General features: G+C 63.8%; 1 protein-coding gene across 1 annotated transcript; it reads left to right on the top strand.

The window, feature by feature from the left end:
• Positions 1-6,801: 6,801 nt before the first annotated feature.
• CRABP2 (cellular retinoic acid binding protein 2) lies at positions 6,802-10,802 on the top strand. The gene is made up of 4 exons (XM_032845047.1): positions 6,802-7,023; positions 9,886-10,064; positions 10,202-10,318; positions 10,741-10,802. Exons 1-4 carry the CDS (start codon positions 6,954-6,956, stop codon positions 10,789-10,791), a joined length of 417 nt encoding a protein of 138 aa, XP_032700938.1. The 5' UTR covers positions 6,802-6,953; the 3' UTR covers positions 10,792-10,802.
• Positions 10,803-18,961: the final 8,159 nt, after the last annotated feature.

Raw genomic sequence — 18,961 nt, 5'->3', positions numbered from 1 at the left:
ACGGCGTGGGGACGGCACTCAGGTCTCTCTTGGCCAGGCCTGCCACGCTGGCCCATCTGTCACAGCCTGAGCATTTCCACGAACCCAGTTTGTCTGGCCTCCCTCGTCAGGGCAGCTCCCCCAGAGGAGGGTCGGCCTGGTCTCATTCCCTTCTGCCCCATGGGATCCTGTTGGGTTGCTTCCTTGGAAGGAGTCCCTGAGATGGATCCAACCACAACCGAAGGAGGAAGAAGGGGGACTGCCCCTGCCCTGGGAGCCCGGGAGGGGGACAGAGCCCACGCCCAGGACCCAGAGGGAGGAAGAGGCCGGTAATCCAGCCTGGCAGCTCGAGGCCGGGACTGGGGCTCTGGGCTGGGCTGGGAGAGTGGGTAGATGTGGGAGGCTTTCCCGAAGGGCGAGCCGGTGGGGCTGCTGAAGGAGCACAGGGGCCTTCCGAGAAAGGGCCGAGTGTCTTGGTGGCTTCCTCCTAGGCTAGGCCCGTCCCTGCTCCACGCACACCCTCCTGCCAAGGCACAGCGCGCCTCCTCCCTGCTTGGGTATCGGTTCCCTGGGGCTCCTGGAGGCCTAGCCCCAGGGGGTCTGGGAGCTCCAAAGAGGGGGTTGGGCACCCAGAGACCACAATGCCCACCAGCAGCAAGAAAGGCCTGCGAGTGTCCAGGACCCAGGCTGGCTCCCTCTCTGGGCCGGTTCCTGTGAGCTAGGCAGGAAGACGGTCCCACCGAAAGTCCAGATCATCAGGAGACCTGGAGTCCCGAGGCTGACCGTGCCAGAGCTCTGGGGTTTAGTAGGCAGGAGACTACAAAATCCAGGCGATGCTGGCTGGCTCCTTTGATCCCCAGGGACGTGTCCCTGCGGGTCCCCAAGTGCTAATCGCCCCCCACCCCACAGATGTCTTCCTCAGGTTGGTGGAGGAGACACAGACGGGAGGTGGGGCTTCGTCAGGGCAGCCTGGCCAAACTGCTCAGGCGCCAGCCTGGTGCCCTCCGGGAATCCGGGCAGGCTGGGGGCCCCTGCTGGACGGGTTGGGCCAGGGGTCATGGGCAGGGGGAGGTCGGAGACTGTTCTGTCTCTCTTTGACAGCTAACATTTTCCAGAGCTGGTGCCCGCAGGAGAAAGGAAATCAGAGCTTCCCACCTCACACATCTTTTTCCCATTTTGTTCATGCTGCCCAGGGAAAGCCATTAGGGCTAGGTCAGTCTGGGGCCTTCCCCACTGCCCACCTCTCCAGCCGACTGAAGGAGGGGCAGGGATGGGGGGAGGGTCACTGGAAGGACAAGGTTCTAGCCTGCAAAGGGGCCCGACTGTGAACTCTTGTATCCCTTCTTAATTCCCTGTCCACTCAAGATGGGAGTGTGGGGGCAGGCACCCAGAACCCCGGCTTCTGGGGCCCTCCCTCACTCGGCTCAAGTCCCCTGCATCCCTGCTTCTGTCTCTAGGGAGTCTGGCCCACTGGCCCTAAGGAGCATGGAGCCTAGGCCTGGTCTGCAGCAGGAAGCGCCCTGGGGTTGGGGATGCTGGCCAAAAGGTGGGGGGGTCTGGCCTCCTCCCTGGAGCCAAGTGGGCGCCCAGACTGCTGGGTATCATGGTCTGGAGGCCAGCTGCCCTGGGTGCACCGAGGAGCCTGGAGGAGGACTCCTCCCGAAGCTGGCTGACTGCCTTTCTGAAGCTAAGCCCTTTGCTCCTGTTATCCTGCCCCTGCTCCCAGGGACAGTGAGTCCAATGCCCTCGTTCTATCTTATCCAGTACTTCAAACGCCCCCACTCTCTTCTCTGGGAAACCTGCCCTTCTCCCCTCCCCCCTGCCCCTTTCCCTTCAATCCTGGAGTCTGTTGCTCTGGCCTGGTGCCCACCCTCTGCAGTCCAGGCTGGAGAGGGAACAGAACACCCAGCCAGTCTGCAGCCCTGCTGATCTCCTCCTTCTGCCCGAAGCTCCAGCTCATCTCAATGGGGAGAGGGATTCCTGGACCCCCGGCTCTTCTTCAGTTTCCCATCATCAAAGAGTGGGAGAGGAGGCATCTGGGAGATGGCTTGGGATCCCCAGAACAGGTCTTGGGCTAGGTTGCAGGCTGTCCTTCTTTTCCAGGGCTGGCCACTGTCCCCAGGTACCCTGCAAACCCAGGGGTTCAGCCTGCCAAACTTGTCACAGCTCCAGCCATCCCTTTCCTGCCCTGGGCTGCCAGGGGTTAAGGGGCCAGGGCTGGGCAGAGGGTAGGAGTGACAGAGGGGTCTGGCCCTAGTCGCTGGCTCATAAAAGCCAAGAGGCGTTTAACCGGGTCACGGTGCTGCCTGACTTCTCCATCCAGCAATGCCGTCTGGTGGAGGGTGGGAGCGGGGGAGGCAGTCCCTCAGGAGGGGAAATGGGGGCCACCTCCGGCCAGGATCAGAGTAGATGCTGGCGGTTGCTGTCAGCAGTGCCGGCCACACTGGCTCCCCCTCTCCACCTTGGAGTTTCTCTAAAAAGCAGGACCGCAGAGTTGGGCTTGCTGGACATCGGTGCCTGTCTCCATGGCGAGCTGGGAAAACGGGGCAGCGGTGTGAGTGGGGAGAGGCGAGGCTCTCTGCCAGGCCAGCAGGAAGCACCAGTCGGGGCGCTGGAACACAGGCAGGGGACAAAGAAGCACACACCCGGGGTCGAAGAGCAAGGGCAGGGGCCTTCTGTGCTCTGTGCTGCCCCCGGAAGAGGCCAGCAGAGCTGGGGGCCTCTCACAGGGGACAAGACTCGGTCTGGACACGTCCTCAGCCCGTGCGTCCGCACCTCCTCCCTCCTGCCTGCCCGGCCCAGCCCTGAGGAGAGCGTTGGCAGCTGGGAACCAGGTAGCAGAGCCAAAAACAACAGAGGAGCCGCCTGGCTGCCTGGGTGCTGCCCGGCTCCTGGCCTGCACGGTGATTTCTCCCAGAGCCCACAGCCCTCCTCCCACTGGAGCCTCTGACCCTGCCTGGCCACACCTGCCTCCTTCACCATGGCCTGGGGCTGGCGCTGGAGGTCCCTGCCGTCCCTTCCTTCCCAGTCCAGCTGCCCCTTTGGGTCACTCAGGATTCTCAGCCCACACCTTCCCTGGCTGGGGGTTGGGGCCGAGGGGGGCCCTCTGCTGGCTTTCCAGGTCTCAGACCCCGTCTCCCAGCGGGCAGAGAGCCCTCATTCCCTGCTCTAACAGCAATCTGACGTGGGGAGAAAAGGGCTGGGTCCCCAAGCCCAGGCCCACAGACAAGAATGGAACATTCCCCTCTGTACTGAGGGTCAGACCAGACCATGAGGCAGACTGCTTGAGTTCACACTGTGCGGCGGGAAATCCTGCGGGCTTGGGGACCAGGGGACACCATTGTCCTGCCCCAGCCACTCCTAGCTCTTACTCTACTCTTGCTGAACAGCGCCCCCCTCCCACGGCTCCCTGGCCCTGCAGAACTTCTGCCCAGTCTGCTGTCCCTCTGCTGAGTGGAGAGACCCATGTCCTGCCTCACCTGGGTTCAATTTCTGACAGTCTCCCAGCCAACAGCAGATGCGGTAACACTGCTGGGGCGAGGCTCTTCTCCAGTGCTGAACTTGACCATGGAATCTCCTTGGCCCAGCTGGGGGAGAGGGGGGAGGGGTTCACGACTCCCCCCCTCTCTCCATCCCCAGCTGGGCAGGTGGTCCCTCCTGCCCCATCCTCAGGGCAGTGGCGGGGGGGTGGGTGGGCAACCCTCTGGCATGCACACACTCGTGCACACTCATGCTCACACCCCTCCACCCAGCCAGAAGTGTGCCCCCCTCCATTCCTTCTGCTGCAAAGCCAGCCACTTTCCTCCCAGCCTCACTGCCATGGGAACAAAGCCCCAGAAGGTTCCTTGCCTAGCTCTCAGGCCTGTTTCCTCCCCACTCCACCCCGCTCTGCCTCTGCTCCTCCAGCTTTTCTCACCAACTCTGCACCCTTCCCCAGTCGCCAAATCCCTGGGGCAGCCCCCGACAGGGGTATGACCGAGGTTCCTAGAAAGGGAGAATGGGTTGCCTGGGGCTGACCTGCATCAGGTTCGGTCCTAATGAAAAGGCCAGCGACACTAGGAAATTCCTTCTCATTGATCCTGGTGGGGAAATTGAAACCAGTTGTTTGTGACTGAGTGACTGACAGGGGCTAAGCCCCTCCTTGTCGCCTGGCTCCCCCATCCTCCACTGTTAGCCCCCTTTCCCATCCCCCAATCCTCTTGTCCCACCCACAGTGTCCCCCACCCCATCCCCTTCCCTGCATCTTCCCTAAGCCCCCTCCGCTTGCCTGCCCCCAGGCTCCAGTGGGCAACCAGGGCTTCTGGAAGCTGAGACCTGCTTCCCAGCACCCTGCCCCAGACCCTGCACCCCAGCCCTAGCGGAGGGAGGTGGGTAGAGGGTCTGGGGCTCAGGCCCAGAGCTGCCAAACCACAAATACTCACATCTGGAAAAAATTCCCCTTCCCAGCCCCACTTCCCTTTGTCTTACTTCTGTCTTTTTGGAACTTCTGGCCGCCAGGCCAGTGGGGGGAGTGAGGAAGTGAAGGGAGGGGAGTGGGCCCAGGCCTCCCTGCCCCCACCCCAGGGAGCCCCTCTTCCAGCCTCCTCAGGATTCTCAGCCAGACCACACCCCCCACGCCCCCCCTCCCCCATCTGCTCCTGTAGGTCTGGCCTCCTGATGACCGTCCTTTGGGTGAGGCTTTAACATCCTGAGTCACCAGGCTTGTGGGGGGAGAGGGCCTGCGCTGGCCCTTCTCTCTTGCAGGAGGAAAGGTCGCCACTGAGCAGGGGACTGGACCCTCTGGGCTGGGGGCTCAAGAAGCTGATGTGAAGAGGAGGTGGGCAGACTGACCTGGGTGGAAAGGCGGGCAGGGAAGGCGGAAGGGGGTGCGGGAGTAGCCGCCTTGTTCCCTCCCCCAAGCCTCTCCTCATCCCTTGGCTGGGAGCCTGATTCCACTGTCAGAACCTAATCCCCTCCGTTTACCTACAGCAGTGAGAACCAGCCTGTGGGGGAGGAACACAGGCCCTAAGCACCCCCCAAGGACCACCCCCTTCCCTCCACCACCTCCACTTTTGTCTGTCTTTCCTCGAAGAGCTCCGACCTGCTGCCCTCCTACTTCCATAAGCCCGGGCCACCCCCACCCCAGATGAGCCCTCCCGCACAAACCCTGAACCCTAAAGCAGCTGAAGCACCCAGCTCCCTTCTGGAAGCCTGAGAGCTGATGGGCTCTCTGCGCGGGGCCCATGCAGTCGCTGTTTCACAGCCGCTCTGTCCCGCCCGCGCAGGGACAGCCCAGCTGCTCTACTGTTTCCCGGACACAGGCGTTACTGGTTACTCCGAGATTTCCCGCTTCACAGCCCAGGGGCTCCAGCCCTCTCCAGCCTTTGGTGAAGCCGCCAGCCACCCCCCCACACACACCGTTTGGCTCTATTCCTCCGACCCCTCCCTAGCCAAGGCCCCCAGCCCTCCAGACCGTTGCACGGCCCTAACGAAAAAGGGTTCGGAGCTCAGTGAGCCTGTCCTCTGCTCCACCCATGGCCACGCTGGCAGGGAGGGGCCAGCTCTGGGATCAGATGTGGGGTTTTTCCTCCCCGCCTCGCAGGGAGCTGGGAGCGCAGCCCCGGGACAGTGGCGGGGGCGGGGGGGGGGGACGGGTGCGGTGCGGGCCGCGGGGCCACGTGCAGGCCGTCGCCGAGGGCACCTGGGCCGCAACATCCCCTGAGCGCCCGCCCGCCCGGTCCGCCTCCGCCGCTCTGCGGTTTGCAGCCTCGCATCTCCCGGCCGGTCTCCGGGGCTCCCCGCTTGACCTCCATCTGCTTCAGGCCCCCAGCCCTCCGCAAAGGGGTCTCGGCGGGGAGCTGGGCCCTGCCCCCTCCTTGGATCTCGCGCTTGGAAGCCGCCAGCGGAGGGCGGGCGCTCCTTCCGCCGTCGGACGGCGCGGGGTGGTGACACCTGAGACCCCGCTCCACCCCTTCCCGGGGCACCCCGTCTCCCTCCGACACGGGCGGCAGCGCGGCGCGCCGGGCTCCGCGCCTCGCGTCCCCGCCCCCCTCCCCGCCGCCTGCTGCGATCCCCCGGGGGTTCGGGGAGCCGCGCGACGGAGAAAGCGCCTTAATAAAGAGCTCGTGTCAAGTGATTGGCTGTGACCTCTGCCCTCCCCGGCCTCGCGCCCGGGGCTCCTGCTTAACCCTTGGATGCCCGCCCGACCCATTAAGAGGAAGAAGTCTCCCGGCGCCCGCTTCCTGAGCCCCCCGCAGCCGCAGCCCTGAACCCCCCGGAGGCCGGCGCGGGCAGGGGGTCCGCTCCCTCCCACCCCCCCCGAGCCGCTCCAGCAGGGGGCGCCGTTGCCCCACTTGGGTGCCCCTGGTCTCCCCGGGCGGTCCCAGACTCGGGGCGCGCACGCTGCGCCCAGTTCGGGCCGCCGTGGAGCCGAGCCCGGCCGCCAGCCTCGTCCCCAGCGCCCGCTCCGAGCGGGGCTCGCCCGCTGCTGGTGTCGCCGGGTGTCCGGCGGGTGTCCGGCGCCAAGGAGTCGAGCGGAGGGAGTGAGGTTGGGGAGGGGCGGGGAGCACGCCGGCCGCGACCCTGCGGACGGGAGACCTGAGCGTCTGCGCCCCGGCCCTGGCGCCGCCTCCCCAGCCACCCCTCGCGCGGGACCCGCCGCCTCGGCCCCCGCGCGCGCCGGACCCGCCCACGGGGGACCAGTTCCTGAGGCGGGGGAGCCGGGGCTCAGGGCCCCCCAGGTGGGGTGGGGGCAGGGCGGGAGGCGGGGCAGCTCTCCCTCTCTCTCCCGGTCTCTCTCGGCAGGGGCGGGCCCGCTCCGGGTATAAAGGCTGCCCGCGCAGGAGCCCCAGCCAGCTCTGGGGTTGTCCTGCGACGGTCCTGTCCTGAGTCTCACGACCAGGCGGAGGCCACAGCGACATCTCTTCTGCCTAAAAGACTCAGCGTGCAGTGCTCCAACCAAAGCGTCTAAGAGGACCGCCACCCGCGCCTCCATCATGCCCGACTTCTCCGGCAACTGGAAGATCATCCGATCCGAAAACTTCGAGGATTTGCTCAAAGTGCTGGGTACGGAGGTCTTGGAGCTCCCGGGGAGCGGAGGGCGGCGCGGGAGTCCTCGGAGGTGGGCGCGAGGAAGAAAGGAGGGCGGGGATCAAGGCGCAGGAGGCTGGGTGTCTGCATCCCCAAGAAAAGGGGCCGAAGAGAGGCGAACGCTCCCTGGGTGGGGGGGGGCGGGGGGGCGGCTCAGGGCCGGGACCTTTAGGTCCTTTCTCCGGCGGGGGACCCGCACCGCAGCCCGATGCCAGCTCCTGCAGTGGCCCGCCTGTGAATTAAGTAGAAACCAGAAGCACGAGGTCGGTATCCCTGGGGATGGGGCTGGGGAGCTCTGGGCAGTTCAGAAGCTGCAAACCCGCCCCCAGGCTGGGGGCCTGGGTCCTTACTCGGTGGAGCCCCTCAGAGCCATGCCAGCCTCTGCGCCCCCACCCACCCAGTAGCCCAGGCCCCGGGACAGGTTCCTTATCCCTCCGCCCGGCTCCACCCACCAGGTGCTCGGCCACCCTGGCTCCCACGGTTGCCCCTTCCCTCCCCCTTTGGCACTTTTCCCGCTGTGCCCCCACTCTCCATCTGTGACACAAATATTTCCTTTCAGCGGGCAGCTCCAGAATCCTCAGGCACTCTGGATAATTATCACTTTCTGAGATTTCAACAAATGGCTTCGTGTGAAACCCCAGCCTCCCATTTCCAAAAATCCCAGTTCTCCTCTCCCTCCCTCCCCAGAGACCTGCTGCAGCCCCGATGGGTGTGTTGGTTAAAGGTGGGGGAACCTTAAACCCACTCTAACTGCCTTTCCCAACTCTGGGTGCCCTCTGGTGTGTGGGGGAGGGGCAGAGAGCGGGACTGCGGGGAAGGGCTCTGGGAAGGGAGGAAAGTGAGTTAAGGACCTCAGCAATTGGGAAGCCCCCCCCCCCAACGCAGGAGCCTGCAGCCTGAGGGTAAGCATGGCCTCGATCTCTGGACTGAACAGGGTAGGGACTGAACAAAGTAGTAGGGTACACCTTGTGCAGAGCTGGGTGTGCGGGTGAGTCTGGACCCTGGAAGGGCCTAGGATGCCGTGTTTCCATCATCCCTTGCCATTAGTTCTTGCGCATAAACCACAAGACTTCTTCTAGCCCTGTCTGTCTTTCCACACCGCCTTTGCAGCTAAATGCCAAAACATTTTCCCTTCAGAAAGCCTAGATATCATTCCCTCCCCTCCTCTGGATTCTGGCCCCTCTCCCCAGGGGATGAAGCCCGAGGTGGCCAGGCACACCCACAGGCCCAGCTGGAGAGGAAGAGCCAAAGCACAACCCCGTTGTCTGTCTGTCTTTGGCCTGTTTGTCCTCCCTGCGGGGTGTCTCAGAGCCACGTGCCTTCCTCGGGCCCTGCTGGGGGCAGATTGAAAACAGACCCACTAGACAAACAGCCCTGGCTGGAATGGCATCTCTCAGAGCCCAGCCCAGTGTCTGCAGGGACCTCGGCCCTTCCTTGCCTTCTCTGCCCTCGTGGAGCATCCCTGCCCCCGGGAGGAATGCTCAGGTCTTTGGGAAATAGCCCTTGTGCCCACTGCAGCAGGCAGGGCGCGTGTGCACGTGCTGCTCTTGTAGCAGGAGAGACAAGAGTTAGACAGTGGCAGGTGGACTGCAGGGGGAGGTGGGGTAGGGGTGTCTCCTCTGCCAAGGCCCCTGGGTCTGAAAACCTCTCCCTGGACCCAGGAGATCCACAGCGCAGAAGGGGGGCTCTTGGGGGCATTCTCCTGCTCTCCCACTCCCTTCGTTCTGGCACAGAGTGGGTCTGCTTCAATGCCAAGGGAAAAGAGGTTTCATTTGTCTAGGAGCTCAGGTCTGGAGGAGGGCCGGGGAGTCCCGCTTGCCCCCTTCATCCCCACCCATGGCTTCCCTGAAGGTCTCTGCTCCAGTTCAGGGGGGACGGAGGTCCCTGGGCAGGTGCAGTGGGGTGATGGTGCTTAGGCCTGGCCCCGGCCAGAAAGACCTGCCTGCGAGCCTGTCTTCCTGCTCTCCTGGCTTCCCCACCCTTCCTCATGACTGGGGACCAAAGAGGAGAGGCCCAGTTTGGGGAAGAATATGGGGGACAGCCCCAGGGGCTCCAGATCCACAGAGGCTGAACAAGAAGACCCAACCACCCGAGGTCAAGGTGATCCTAGAGTAGGGAACATGTTGGGCGGGGGGAGCAGGGTCCCTGTCTGTCCCTTGCGGGGAGAAGGGCACGGGAGCCCCACAGGAGGTCTGGCAAGGAAGGGTGTGATACAGGGAACTTTGTCTGAGCCTCAGATCTGGCTTTTTCTTTGGTTTCCTTTTCCAGTGAAAATAATAGCAGGATTAAGAAGAGTTGTGCCCAGAGCTGTGTTTCTGGGTCCCACACATGCCACCCGTTTGCCCAGGGTCACCTGGCCCGCAGGGGAGGCTGAGCCCAGGAGACATCAGGGTCCAGTGGAGCCTCTGGCTTCCCCGGGCTGGGGCCACTCTGTAGAGGGGAACAGCCGCCCCAGCTGGTCACTGCCGAGGGCGACAGGGATGGGGCAAAGGAAGGCCCAGCTAGCCCCAGCCGGCGGGGGGGGGGGCGCGTGCGGCAGGAAGGAAAGTGGGCCCTACTTCCAGGACGAGAGTGGTGAGGCCCGGCCAGGGCGGGTCTGGCCTGCACTTGGCCCTGGGTGAAGACAGTGACTCTGATGGGCCCGCGCCCGCAGAGGGTCCCAAGCAGGGTGGACGCAGAGCCCCAGCTGAAGTGAATCGGGCCACGGCGAGGCCTGCCAGATGCGGGCGCCTGGGAGAGCCCAGGGTCCGGGCCTGCCGCTCTGCAGAGCCGCGTGTGGGGAGGGGCAAGCGGGGGCCCAGAGCGCCCCTGAAGGCCAGCCTCCCCCCCTCCCTGCAGGGGTGAATGTGATGCTGAGGAAGATCGCCGTGGCTGCGGCATCCAAGCCCGCCGTGGAGATCAAACAGGAGGGAGATACTTTCTACATCAAAACCTCCACCACGGTGCGCACCACGGAGATCAACTTCACGATCGGAGAAGAGTTTGAGGAGCAGACTGTGGACGGGAGGCCCTGTAAGGTGGGTCCCCGGGGCTCACGGCGTCCGCGGCCGGGCCGTTTTCCAGTCTTGTCCTGGATTCTCGGCTCCGCTCCCCGTGGTGAAGGCCCTTCTCCTGCGTTGCCGTGGGCCCCGCTCACGTGGCCTCTCTCTTGCAGAGCCTGGTGAAGTGGGAGAGCGAGAACAAAATGGTCTGCGAGCAGAGGCTTCTGAAGGGAGAGGGCCCCAAGACCTCCTGGACCAGGGAGCTGACCAATGACGGGGAGCTGGTCCTGGTGAGGCCTGTCCCCTGCCGGCCCAGAGCCACGTTCGGGGGTTTTCTGGAATAGTCCAGGGCACAGGGGGTTCAAGACCAACTGCACTGGTCTCCCCAGGGAGCTGCTGGGCCGGACGAAGCCATCCCCATCCCACACAGTGTCGCTCTGTGACCAGGACACGGTCTTCCACGTAGAGCAAAGGACACGCACTGGGAGGTCCAGCAGTCCTCTGGGCTACGACCCTCCTGGCCTAGGAAGGAGGGTGGAGGACAGACCCCTGAGGCTCCATTGCCATCCTCCCTCCTGTGACACCGGGGCATGTGGGGCCAGCTCCTGCCTGTTGGTCCTGAATCTAGAAGGAGGTTTGGTCTCTGAAGCCACAGGACCACAGGCCTTGAGACCTATGAGTTAACAATGACTTGTGACTTGTGTCCTTCTAGACCATGACGGCGGATGATGTCGTGTGCACCAGGGTATACGTCCGAGAGTGAGCAGCGGCCGGCCGTGGGTCCAAGAGCTGCTGCAGCGCCCCCGCTCCTAGGCTCCCTGCCCCTCCCCTTCCTTCTAGGCTAGCTGTCCCCTCACCCCCTCACTCTCCCCTCACCCCCCCCCCCCCCCCCTCCCCCTCACCCCCCTCACTCCCCCTCCCTTCTGGGGATGCTGCAATGCCTCCAGCCAGGCTCTGCCTTGGGGGGACCCCCCTCCATCTCCCCTCCCCCGACAAAGAGGGATGGATAGCAAGAGCCCAGATCCCCCCTTCCAGAATCACTCCCCTCCCCAGCCAACAGCCCCGAACAAGCCCAGAGCACAGCCTCTGTTTCTGTGAGGGGACCTGAGGGCCCCAGTGGGAAAGACTGCCCTCTGGCTTCCGCTCTTTGTCCCTGTAGCCTACACAGTGTAGGATATTTATTGGTTAATTTTATTAAAATGTTTTAAAAAATACAGGTCGTCTCTGGCTCCTTGGGAAGAGGAGTTCCACTTTGCCTCTGAAGTGCTGTGTGGGAAGCCAGGGTGTCCGCAGGAGGGGGCACTGGGATCCAGGGAGGGAGGGGCCTTCCCTCACCCCACTCCCCCCCCCACCCCCTGCAGCCTCCTGCACGGTGATGCTGGCTTCCAAGGCTGGTCCTGGACCTCTGAGCGGGCGCGCCGGGCCCTGAGGAGCCGACTCCCACCTTCTCCCACACTTTTCCTCCGATTGTTCCTTCTCTCCTCCAACTCCAGTCCGTGGGCTACCCCGGGCCTGGCCTTGGCCTCCCACACGGTTCCAGATGAGCTCACCGACACCCACGGACCGGGTCTCCTGATGAGACTCTGGTTCTGCAAGGCGACTCTCTCGGCCTTGAGACCTACACGCCCCTGTGCCAGCTCTCCGCCACCCCACGCCTCCACGTTCAGGTCAAGGCTCTATGCGTCTTCCCAAGCTCCATGGCCATCTCCCCAGTGCCTGCCCCCCTTCCTCAAGCCGAGGCCCCCGACCGGGACTTCTCCCGGCCGCCCTGGTCTCCTACCGCAGGGCCTTCTAACGGGCCTGCCTGGCCCACTCCCCGTCTTCACGGCTTTGTGGGGCCAAGTGAGTACAGGCATCAGGAGGGGTCCTGTCCTGGTTCTGTCACTGGCTCACTCTGTGATGCCGGACAAGCAACTGAGGCCCAAGCCTCCGTTCTGTAGTCTAATGGCTTGTGTGCTGGGGAGTGTCGGTGGGGGCTGGCCGGACCCAGTCAGGGTGGACGTTGGCTTCCTCCGCCCCCTGTCCCGCTCATGTCCACTTCCCTTTTGCGCTGGCCACCTTTGGCCACCTTTGGCCCATCAGTGACTTCAGTGCTCCGAGCCCACATATCCCCCAGCAGCACACAGAGCACCCCCCTTAGCCCAGGCATCGAAGCAGCAAAATCAGGCTCATGAGGTCCACAGCACTTAGCAATAGCGAAGGTCTTCCTCTGTGAGCCTAATTTCCAAAATGCTGCGAGGGGCAGGAAGGGGTCCTCAGACCAGAAACTGTATTACGTCAGAGCCTGTTCAAAAACAATAGAGCAGGGGTGCCTGGGTGGCTCAGTGGGTTAAGCCTCTGCCTTCGGCTCAGGTTGTGATCTCAGGGTCCTGGGATGGAGCCCCACATCGGGCTCTCTGCTCAGCGGGGAGCCTGCTTCCTCCTCTCTCTCTCTATCTGCCTGCCTCTCGGCCAACTTGTGATTTCTCTGTCAAATAAACAAAATCTTAAAAAAGAAAAAAAAAAAAAGAAAATTATAAGAAAAAAAGTAGAACAGAACAAGCTCACCTTAGCGGTGGCCCCTCTGTGCAGATGACAGTGTAGACCGGTGTCAGCGGCCGTTACAGACACGGCCCCTCGCCCTCCCTGCATGGGCCGCTCCCCTGCACGTGCCCCCCTCGCCCAGGGGTGCCCAGGGCTTCTCGCCTAGCTGGAAGCGGCCTCTCCCGCCAGCAGTGCTGACAGCCCGCGTCGTGCTTCACAGCCTGCGTGTGGCAGTGACCCTCCCCTCCCTGCGAGAGTGGGGTGCCCTGGGGCCAGGGCGACCGGCTCCTGCCCCAGGAGAGGCCCAGGAGAGGCCACGTGCTGCTGCTGAGGGCGGAGGGTCAGGGCCAAGGAGTGGGGGGACGCTGTCCAGAGTCCCAGGGCGAGCCGGTCCCTTCTCTGAGTGTGGGGCGGGGGAGATGGTGGGCCGTTTCCTGTGTGTGGCCGCCTCGGGCCTCCTGACAGTCTCCTGGGAGCTGGCTCCGTGCTGGATGCGGGGAGGCAGAAATGCATCCCAGGGACAAGATCCCTGCCCTCCTGAGGCCTGCGGGAGGCCACAGCTTGTTCGTGGGAAGAAATGGTGACACCATCAATGCTCCCATCGATTCCTGAGGGCGTCCTGTGCAGTGGCTTGAGGGGAAGGGGCCAGAGGGAGGGAGAAAGCACCGTGGAGGCAGACTGGGGGGTGGGCAGCTATGTTGGGAGAGCAGGTGTTTTAGAGAACAAAGAACTTGGGGGGGCCTGACAGTGGGGTGAAGCAGAGGGCAAGGTGCTCTAGGTGAAGGCCCCGAGGACAGTTTGGGGCTGCCCGGGGTCTGGGGAAGGTGCTAAGACAGTGGAGCCCTCAGGGGCTGGGGTTTGCTGAACGTAAGGGGCCTGAGGGCCACAGTCCCTATTTGCTTAGGCTTCCAAGAGCAGTGACAAGCCATGGAAGGATTTGAAGGGGACAGCATCTCACCGGTGCTTGGGGAGTCCCCTCTGGCTGCCAGGTGAAGACGATGGAGAAAATCAGGGGGAGGGGGAGGGGAGGGGCCAGGAGAGTAAGCAGGTGGCCCGGGAGGGGCTGGGGTGGAGGGTGGAGAGACAGTCAGTAATGGTGGAGACCTGGAGAGGCATGAGGCAGGAATGAGGGGTGAGAGAAAGGGGGGTGTCTTGGGTGGGTCTCTGCTTCCGGTTCTGGGGGGCTGTTTTCAGAAACAGAGAAGTAAATCTGGGCTTTCTGGAGACTAGGTTTTTTTTTTTTTTTTTAAGATTTTATTTATTTATTTGACAGAGACAGATCACAAGTAGGCAGAGAGGCAGGCAGAGAGAAAGGAGGGGGGAAGCAGGCTCCCTGCTGAGCAGAGAGCCCAATGCAGGGCTCGGTCCCAGGACCCCCAAGATCATGACCTGAGCTGAAGGCAGAGGCTTAACCCACTGAGCCACCCAGGAGGCCGGTTTTGTTTGACTCTGGAAGCGTCCTGACTCCTCAGCCGGAGGCCCAGCTCGTCTCCTCTGCCTCGCCTCCTCCCCTCCCACCCGTCCCTGACCTCTGCGCTCTGACGCCCCTCCAGGCTTTGAGTCCTCAGCCCACCTTCCCGCCTTAGCTTGAGCCCCGCGGCCTCCCTGGAGGACTGTCACTCAAGCTCTCCAGGACCCTTCTCGGCCTCTGTGACTCTTGTTTTTCTGACCAGTTTGTCTCTAGAGTCAAGTTGCTGAGGAGAGAGGAGACCGATGTGTCTGTTTCCCAGGAAGTCCCGGAGGGGGGGACAGGGTCTCCCCCATCAGACAGGAGGCTCCCGGAGGGCGGGGGCTGGGTTTCCCCATCAGACGGGGGCTCCCTAAAGGCCACCACGGCTGCGTGTCTGCCCTGAGACTGGGGCTCCCTGAGGGCCAGGCCCTTCCCTGGCTTGGCTTCTCCTGTACTTCCCCGCCCTCCAGCCTGAGATGACAGGGAAGTTACCGTCTGGACCCGGGAGATGGGATCGGGGAGGGGCCGCCTCACCCATCTGGCCCAGCCAGGCCCAACCCGTGAGAAAGTCCCTCCAGCTTTTCCCCTCCCGTCCCGAAGGCCCTCTTCCTCCTCCTCCGTTACCTGGGCCTTCATTACTCAGCCGGGCTTTTAGGAGAAAAGGCACAGGCGCCCCTGTTCCCTGCTTGTGTCCCCCAGATTCTGTGGGTAGAGCCTTCTCTCCACAGGCTTCTCAGATTTCTACCATGGAGGGGGCAGCAGAGGGCCTGGCCGCCAAGCCTTGAGCCTCCTCTGTCTGGGAACCACCGAGGGCAGGGAGGGCAGGAGAGTGAGAGCCAGAGAAGGTAGGAGGGCAGGGGCAAGGGAGGGAGCCCGTGGGAAGCTCCCCTGAGGTAGGGTGACTGCCACGCACAGCAGGGGCCTGACCCACCCTGGCACCGCCTGCATGGACATCTGACATCTTAGGGAAACTGAGGTCCGCACAGACACTCTGCAAGAGGCAGGAGCGTAGGGCTGACATGGACCTAGCGACGTCCAAACCAGGAGATTCGGGGCCCAGCCAGACAGAAGAGGACAAAGCCTGTGGGAGCCAGGGCCCTGGGTGGCACAGAGGCCCCCAGATCCCAAAGGCAGCTCCCGCCCGTGTGCAGCAAGAAGAGCCAAGCCTCTAGAACCTCCAGGGAGCTGAGGAGAGGGAGAGGCCAGGAGGAGCCTGGCAGAGGGGACACAGGGGTCAGGGAGGAGGGGGAATCCAGCAGGGGAGGGAACTGAGGGCCTCAGGGGTGGGAGTCAGAGGAGGGGGGCGTGCTGGTCAGGCCCTCTGACCTGAGGTCCCGACAAAGGGCCGCCACAGGCACAAGATGGATGGGACTGGGGCGGCCAGGCCCTTTGTGGCGGGGGATGAAAGGGAGCGGGCTCTGAGGAGCGCCCCCCCGGTCCCCCCCCACCACGCCTATTGGCTCCCCTGCCCCTCCCCCTGTGACCTCAGGAGCCTTGGAGTGTTTGGGGGGGTAGGAGAGGCGGGGAAGAGCGGGTCCAACCAGGCATTTCCCCTGGCTGGGCCAGCCGCACCTGAGAAAGATGGGGGGCAAGCGGGACAGTGGGGCCCTGGGGGGCCCTCCCGTGTGTACGGAAGTGGATTGGTGTAACATGCAGGGTCTGTGCCCACGCCAGTGAGGCCCCCCCCAGAGCTGGCTGACACTGTGGTACCAGCGGGTGCCAGGGGTCCCCCCAGGGGCCCTCCCTGCTCCTGCAGGCCTGCTGCCCTCCTGACCTCTTGGATTCTTCCTGTCCCTGTCCCCCCTTGGCGCTGCCAGTCGAGAAACCAGTTCTGTGCCTAGGCTGGATAAGGATCTCTGGGCTGGGTGCTTCCCAGGCCGCAGCGGGAACCTGGCAGGCCGACAGCACCCTCCCCCCAGGGTCTCCCCGCTCTTGGCGGCTGCCCGCCTCGCTCCTCCTCACCATCTCTGTCACCTCGCCCTTCCCAGCCTCCTTCCCCTCCCAGCAGCCTTGGGCAGGGCAGTGGGCCTGGCTTGCCTTCTCCCTCGGGTGTCCCAGAGGCTGGGTCCCTGTCCTCCTGCCCCCTTCCCGCCGCCCCTTTTTCCTCCAGCCCCCCGCAGTGCCCTGACAATCGCTCCCCACAGCAGGATCAGCTCACAGGCATGTAAGGGGGCAGGGTGAGACAGGCTTGACCCCACTTAACCCCAGGCCACGGTCTCCTCCTGAACCATCACTCAAGTCCCAGGACATTCCGGTCCCCTTCTCATCCCCCCTCAACTGGGCCAACTGGAAGGGACTTTCAAAGGCCATCTCCTCCATTCTCCTGCCACCTCCCCAAATGTCTGCCTTTTCTCTGCCCCTGCCCAGCACCCCAGAAACCTCAGACCACTCCCAGCACCTCTGCCTCCACCTCACCCTCCACGGGCTTGGCCAGCCTCTCCCCGCTGCCCCCAGGGAGCTGGCGGGGCTTGCAGGGGGCGTGGGAGATCAGAAGGCAGGGAGGAAGGCCATTCGGAGACCTGGGGGCCTCCGTAGGAGATGGGACTCCGGCCTGAGCCCCCACCCCCCACCCCTGGAGCGGAGCAGGTGTGCGGAGCCAGGCTGGACTCAAGCCGGTGACTCAGGCCCCAGCAGACAGCTGCTCTGAACTCAGCAACCAGCCCTCCCTTCCGCAGCCCGAGGTGAGGTGCAATCTTAGAGGCTGGGAATTCTAGAAGCTGAGCGCAGAGTCCCAGAAGGAAGCGCCCTCAGGGATCCTGCCTCTCCTTTGTCAGAAGAAACTGAGGACCAGAAAGGGGTGTGGCCTGCTTGGGAGGGGGTTTGCTCAGGCAGCAGGGAAATCCCTGGTCCCACAAAAGGGGCCGCTTGAGTCCAGTACCAACGAGCTGGGTCCCCGGACGCATGAGCTGGGCTCCTCCACACCCTCCTGCTCTCCAGCGAGGGGAGTGGGTTCTTCAGGGTTAAGAGGACACTCCAGTCTCCACAGTCTGTTTTCCGTCTCTCCCCCTGCATTGGGGCAAGCAGGTGCCCCTCACTGGGCCCCTCTTCTCTCTTTCTGGGCCAGATTATGAGGGCCCGACAGGTGCCAGGGCCCTTCAGTCTCAGGTGGAGGATTATAAACTAAGGTTTCAGCAGGAGCCTAAAGGCAAGGGTATCCCGGGCTCGGCCTAGAGCAGCCTGGGGAGGGAGAGCCATCGTCCCCTGGCCTGGCACAGCACGGAGCCCGACACCTAGCCCCCATCCATGTCGGCCCTCCCAGGGATGTGTCCGAGCACCAGGAAGCCTGGGGGGCCTCCCCCTACCTGGGTGACACACAGGGAAGGTGGTAACACGGTTCCCAGGGGCCAGGCCAGGCCCTTTGCGGACCGGCAGCGTTTATCCCCCTGGCAAACCTTTTCAGAGCTCAGCGTCTGGCTGCGGTGGGGATAAACCCCCGGCCGCTAAGGAAGTAGTCTGTGACCCCTGCTAGGTGCCCACCCCGTCCTTCCACAGGACCCCTCGGCTCCGGAGCCAGGGGGGCCTCGGAGCTCACTGTGCAGGACAGGGTACCGAGGAGGACGGCCCTCCCCTGGCCCTGCGGCCTCTCCTCCCCGCCCTGCAGAGGCTCAACTTTTCACACAAGCTTTCCTGGGATTGTCTCTTCTGTCATCACAGCTCCTGACGCAGAAACCAGCCGGGGACTGTGGAAATGCACAGGCAGAAAGGTGAGGTCATCCCTCCAGCCACCTGTCTCAGGACTAGAGCGTAGGCCACAGCCCAGCTGAGCCGGGGGACTCCCCGGAGGATGCCCAGAAGGAGAGAGGCACCCTCCCCAGTCCTCTCCGGCTCCCACCTGCCCTTTGCCCCTCTCCACAGGGAAGTCCTTCCTCAGGGCTGACTTAAGTGCCTCGTGCTCCTCATGGAAGGACCCGGAGGACACGCTCCAGTCACAGGTGGCTTCAGGGACCAGGCAGGCAAGTGTGTGGGGGCACCAGGGTGGGGACGCTGCCGCCACTTCCCTCACCTTTCTTCCCTTGTTCTCCACCCCTCTCTCCTGGCCCTCCCCTCGCCTCAGCGCCCCCTGGAGCTCCTGGCTGGGAGCCAGCATTGTTCTGCCCTGTTCCCTGCTCCCCTCCTCCTTCCCTCCCTGCCCTCTGGTGGCGGGCGGCTCCTGGGCACCCGCCTGCCTGCCCCACTGGGGGCCGGGCTGGGGGCGGGGTGGGAGCAGGAAGGCAGGTCCCAGGCTCTGCTTCCTCCTCACGCTGCCTCCACGGACGGAGGGGGCCGGGAAGCTTGGGTTACTTGGGCCCCCTGGTTATTTTTAATGCCAGCAGCTCACAAGATAAATATACCTCCTCCTCCCCCTCAGCTGCCCCAACGATGAGTCCCTCCTTCTCTGCCACTCACCCAGGTTCCTCAGACCAGGCTCTCCTCTAAGGTCTTCCCCTCACATGCCCTCCTGGTAGGTCCCCCTGGCCCCGGACTCCCAGCAGGGAGACAGTGCGGCTCCAAACCCCATAGATGAGGGGGGAGGTGTCCTGACTCCTCCCAAGGCCATTTTGAGACTGGCTCAAAATGGCCTTAGGAGGAGTCAGGACACCTCCCCGCTTATCTATGGGGTTTGGGCTGGGGCAGGCTTCCCAGAGCCCCAGGGAGGAGTTGCTGGACAGGAGCTGCTCTTGCAGGTTGGGCCTCGGGGCCCCTCTCCTACTTGGTCAGGGGCAGGGGATGGGATGGGGGCTGGTGGAGGCCCCCCGCCCCCGCTGCCCCTCTCTCACCCCATTCCGCTCCTGTCTGGTCCCACAGCGCAAGCAAGTTCTGCCTGCAACTAACTTCTAGGCTCTTGCTTTGGTCCATAGAACATTCTGGGCAGGAACCGCAGCCTCTCCAGGGAGGGCAGAAGAGGGAGCCTGGAATCAGGACAGTGGCTGCTCATTCCCAGACTGCTGGAGTCTCCGGCCTGAGGAAGCCGCCAGGGTCC

This window comes from Lontra canadensis, unplaced genomic scaffold (genome assembly GCF_010015895.1).
Source record: "Lontra canadensis isolate GAN:19392208 unplaced genomic scaffold, GSC_riverotter_1.0 scaffold160, whole genome shotgun sequence".
NCBI classification, from domain to species: Eukaryota; Metazoa; Chordata; class Mammalia; order Carnivora; family Mustelidae; genus Lontra; species Lontra canadensis.
Note: the sequence above shows the minus strand (reverse complement) of the source record. Positions and strands in the feature narration are given on the sequence as shown.

Bases quoted from the DNA above. Each gene is read 5' to 3' on its own strand.
- CRABP2 (XM_032845047.1), top strand. From the start codon at position 6,954: ATGCCCGACTTCTCCGGCAACTGGAAGATCATCCGATCCGAAAACTTC. The intron at 10,065-10,201 runs GTGGGTCCCCGG...TCTCTCTTGCAG, and splicing joins TGGACGGGAGGCCCTGTAAG to AGCCTGGTGAAGTGGGAGAG. The intron at 10,319-10,740 runs GTGAGGCCTGTC...GTGTCCTTCTAG, and splicing joins ATGACGGGGAGCTGGTCCTG to ACCATGACGGCGGATGATGT.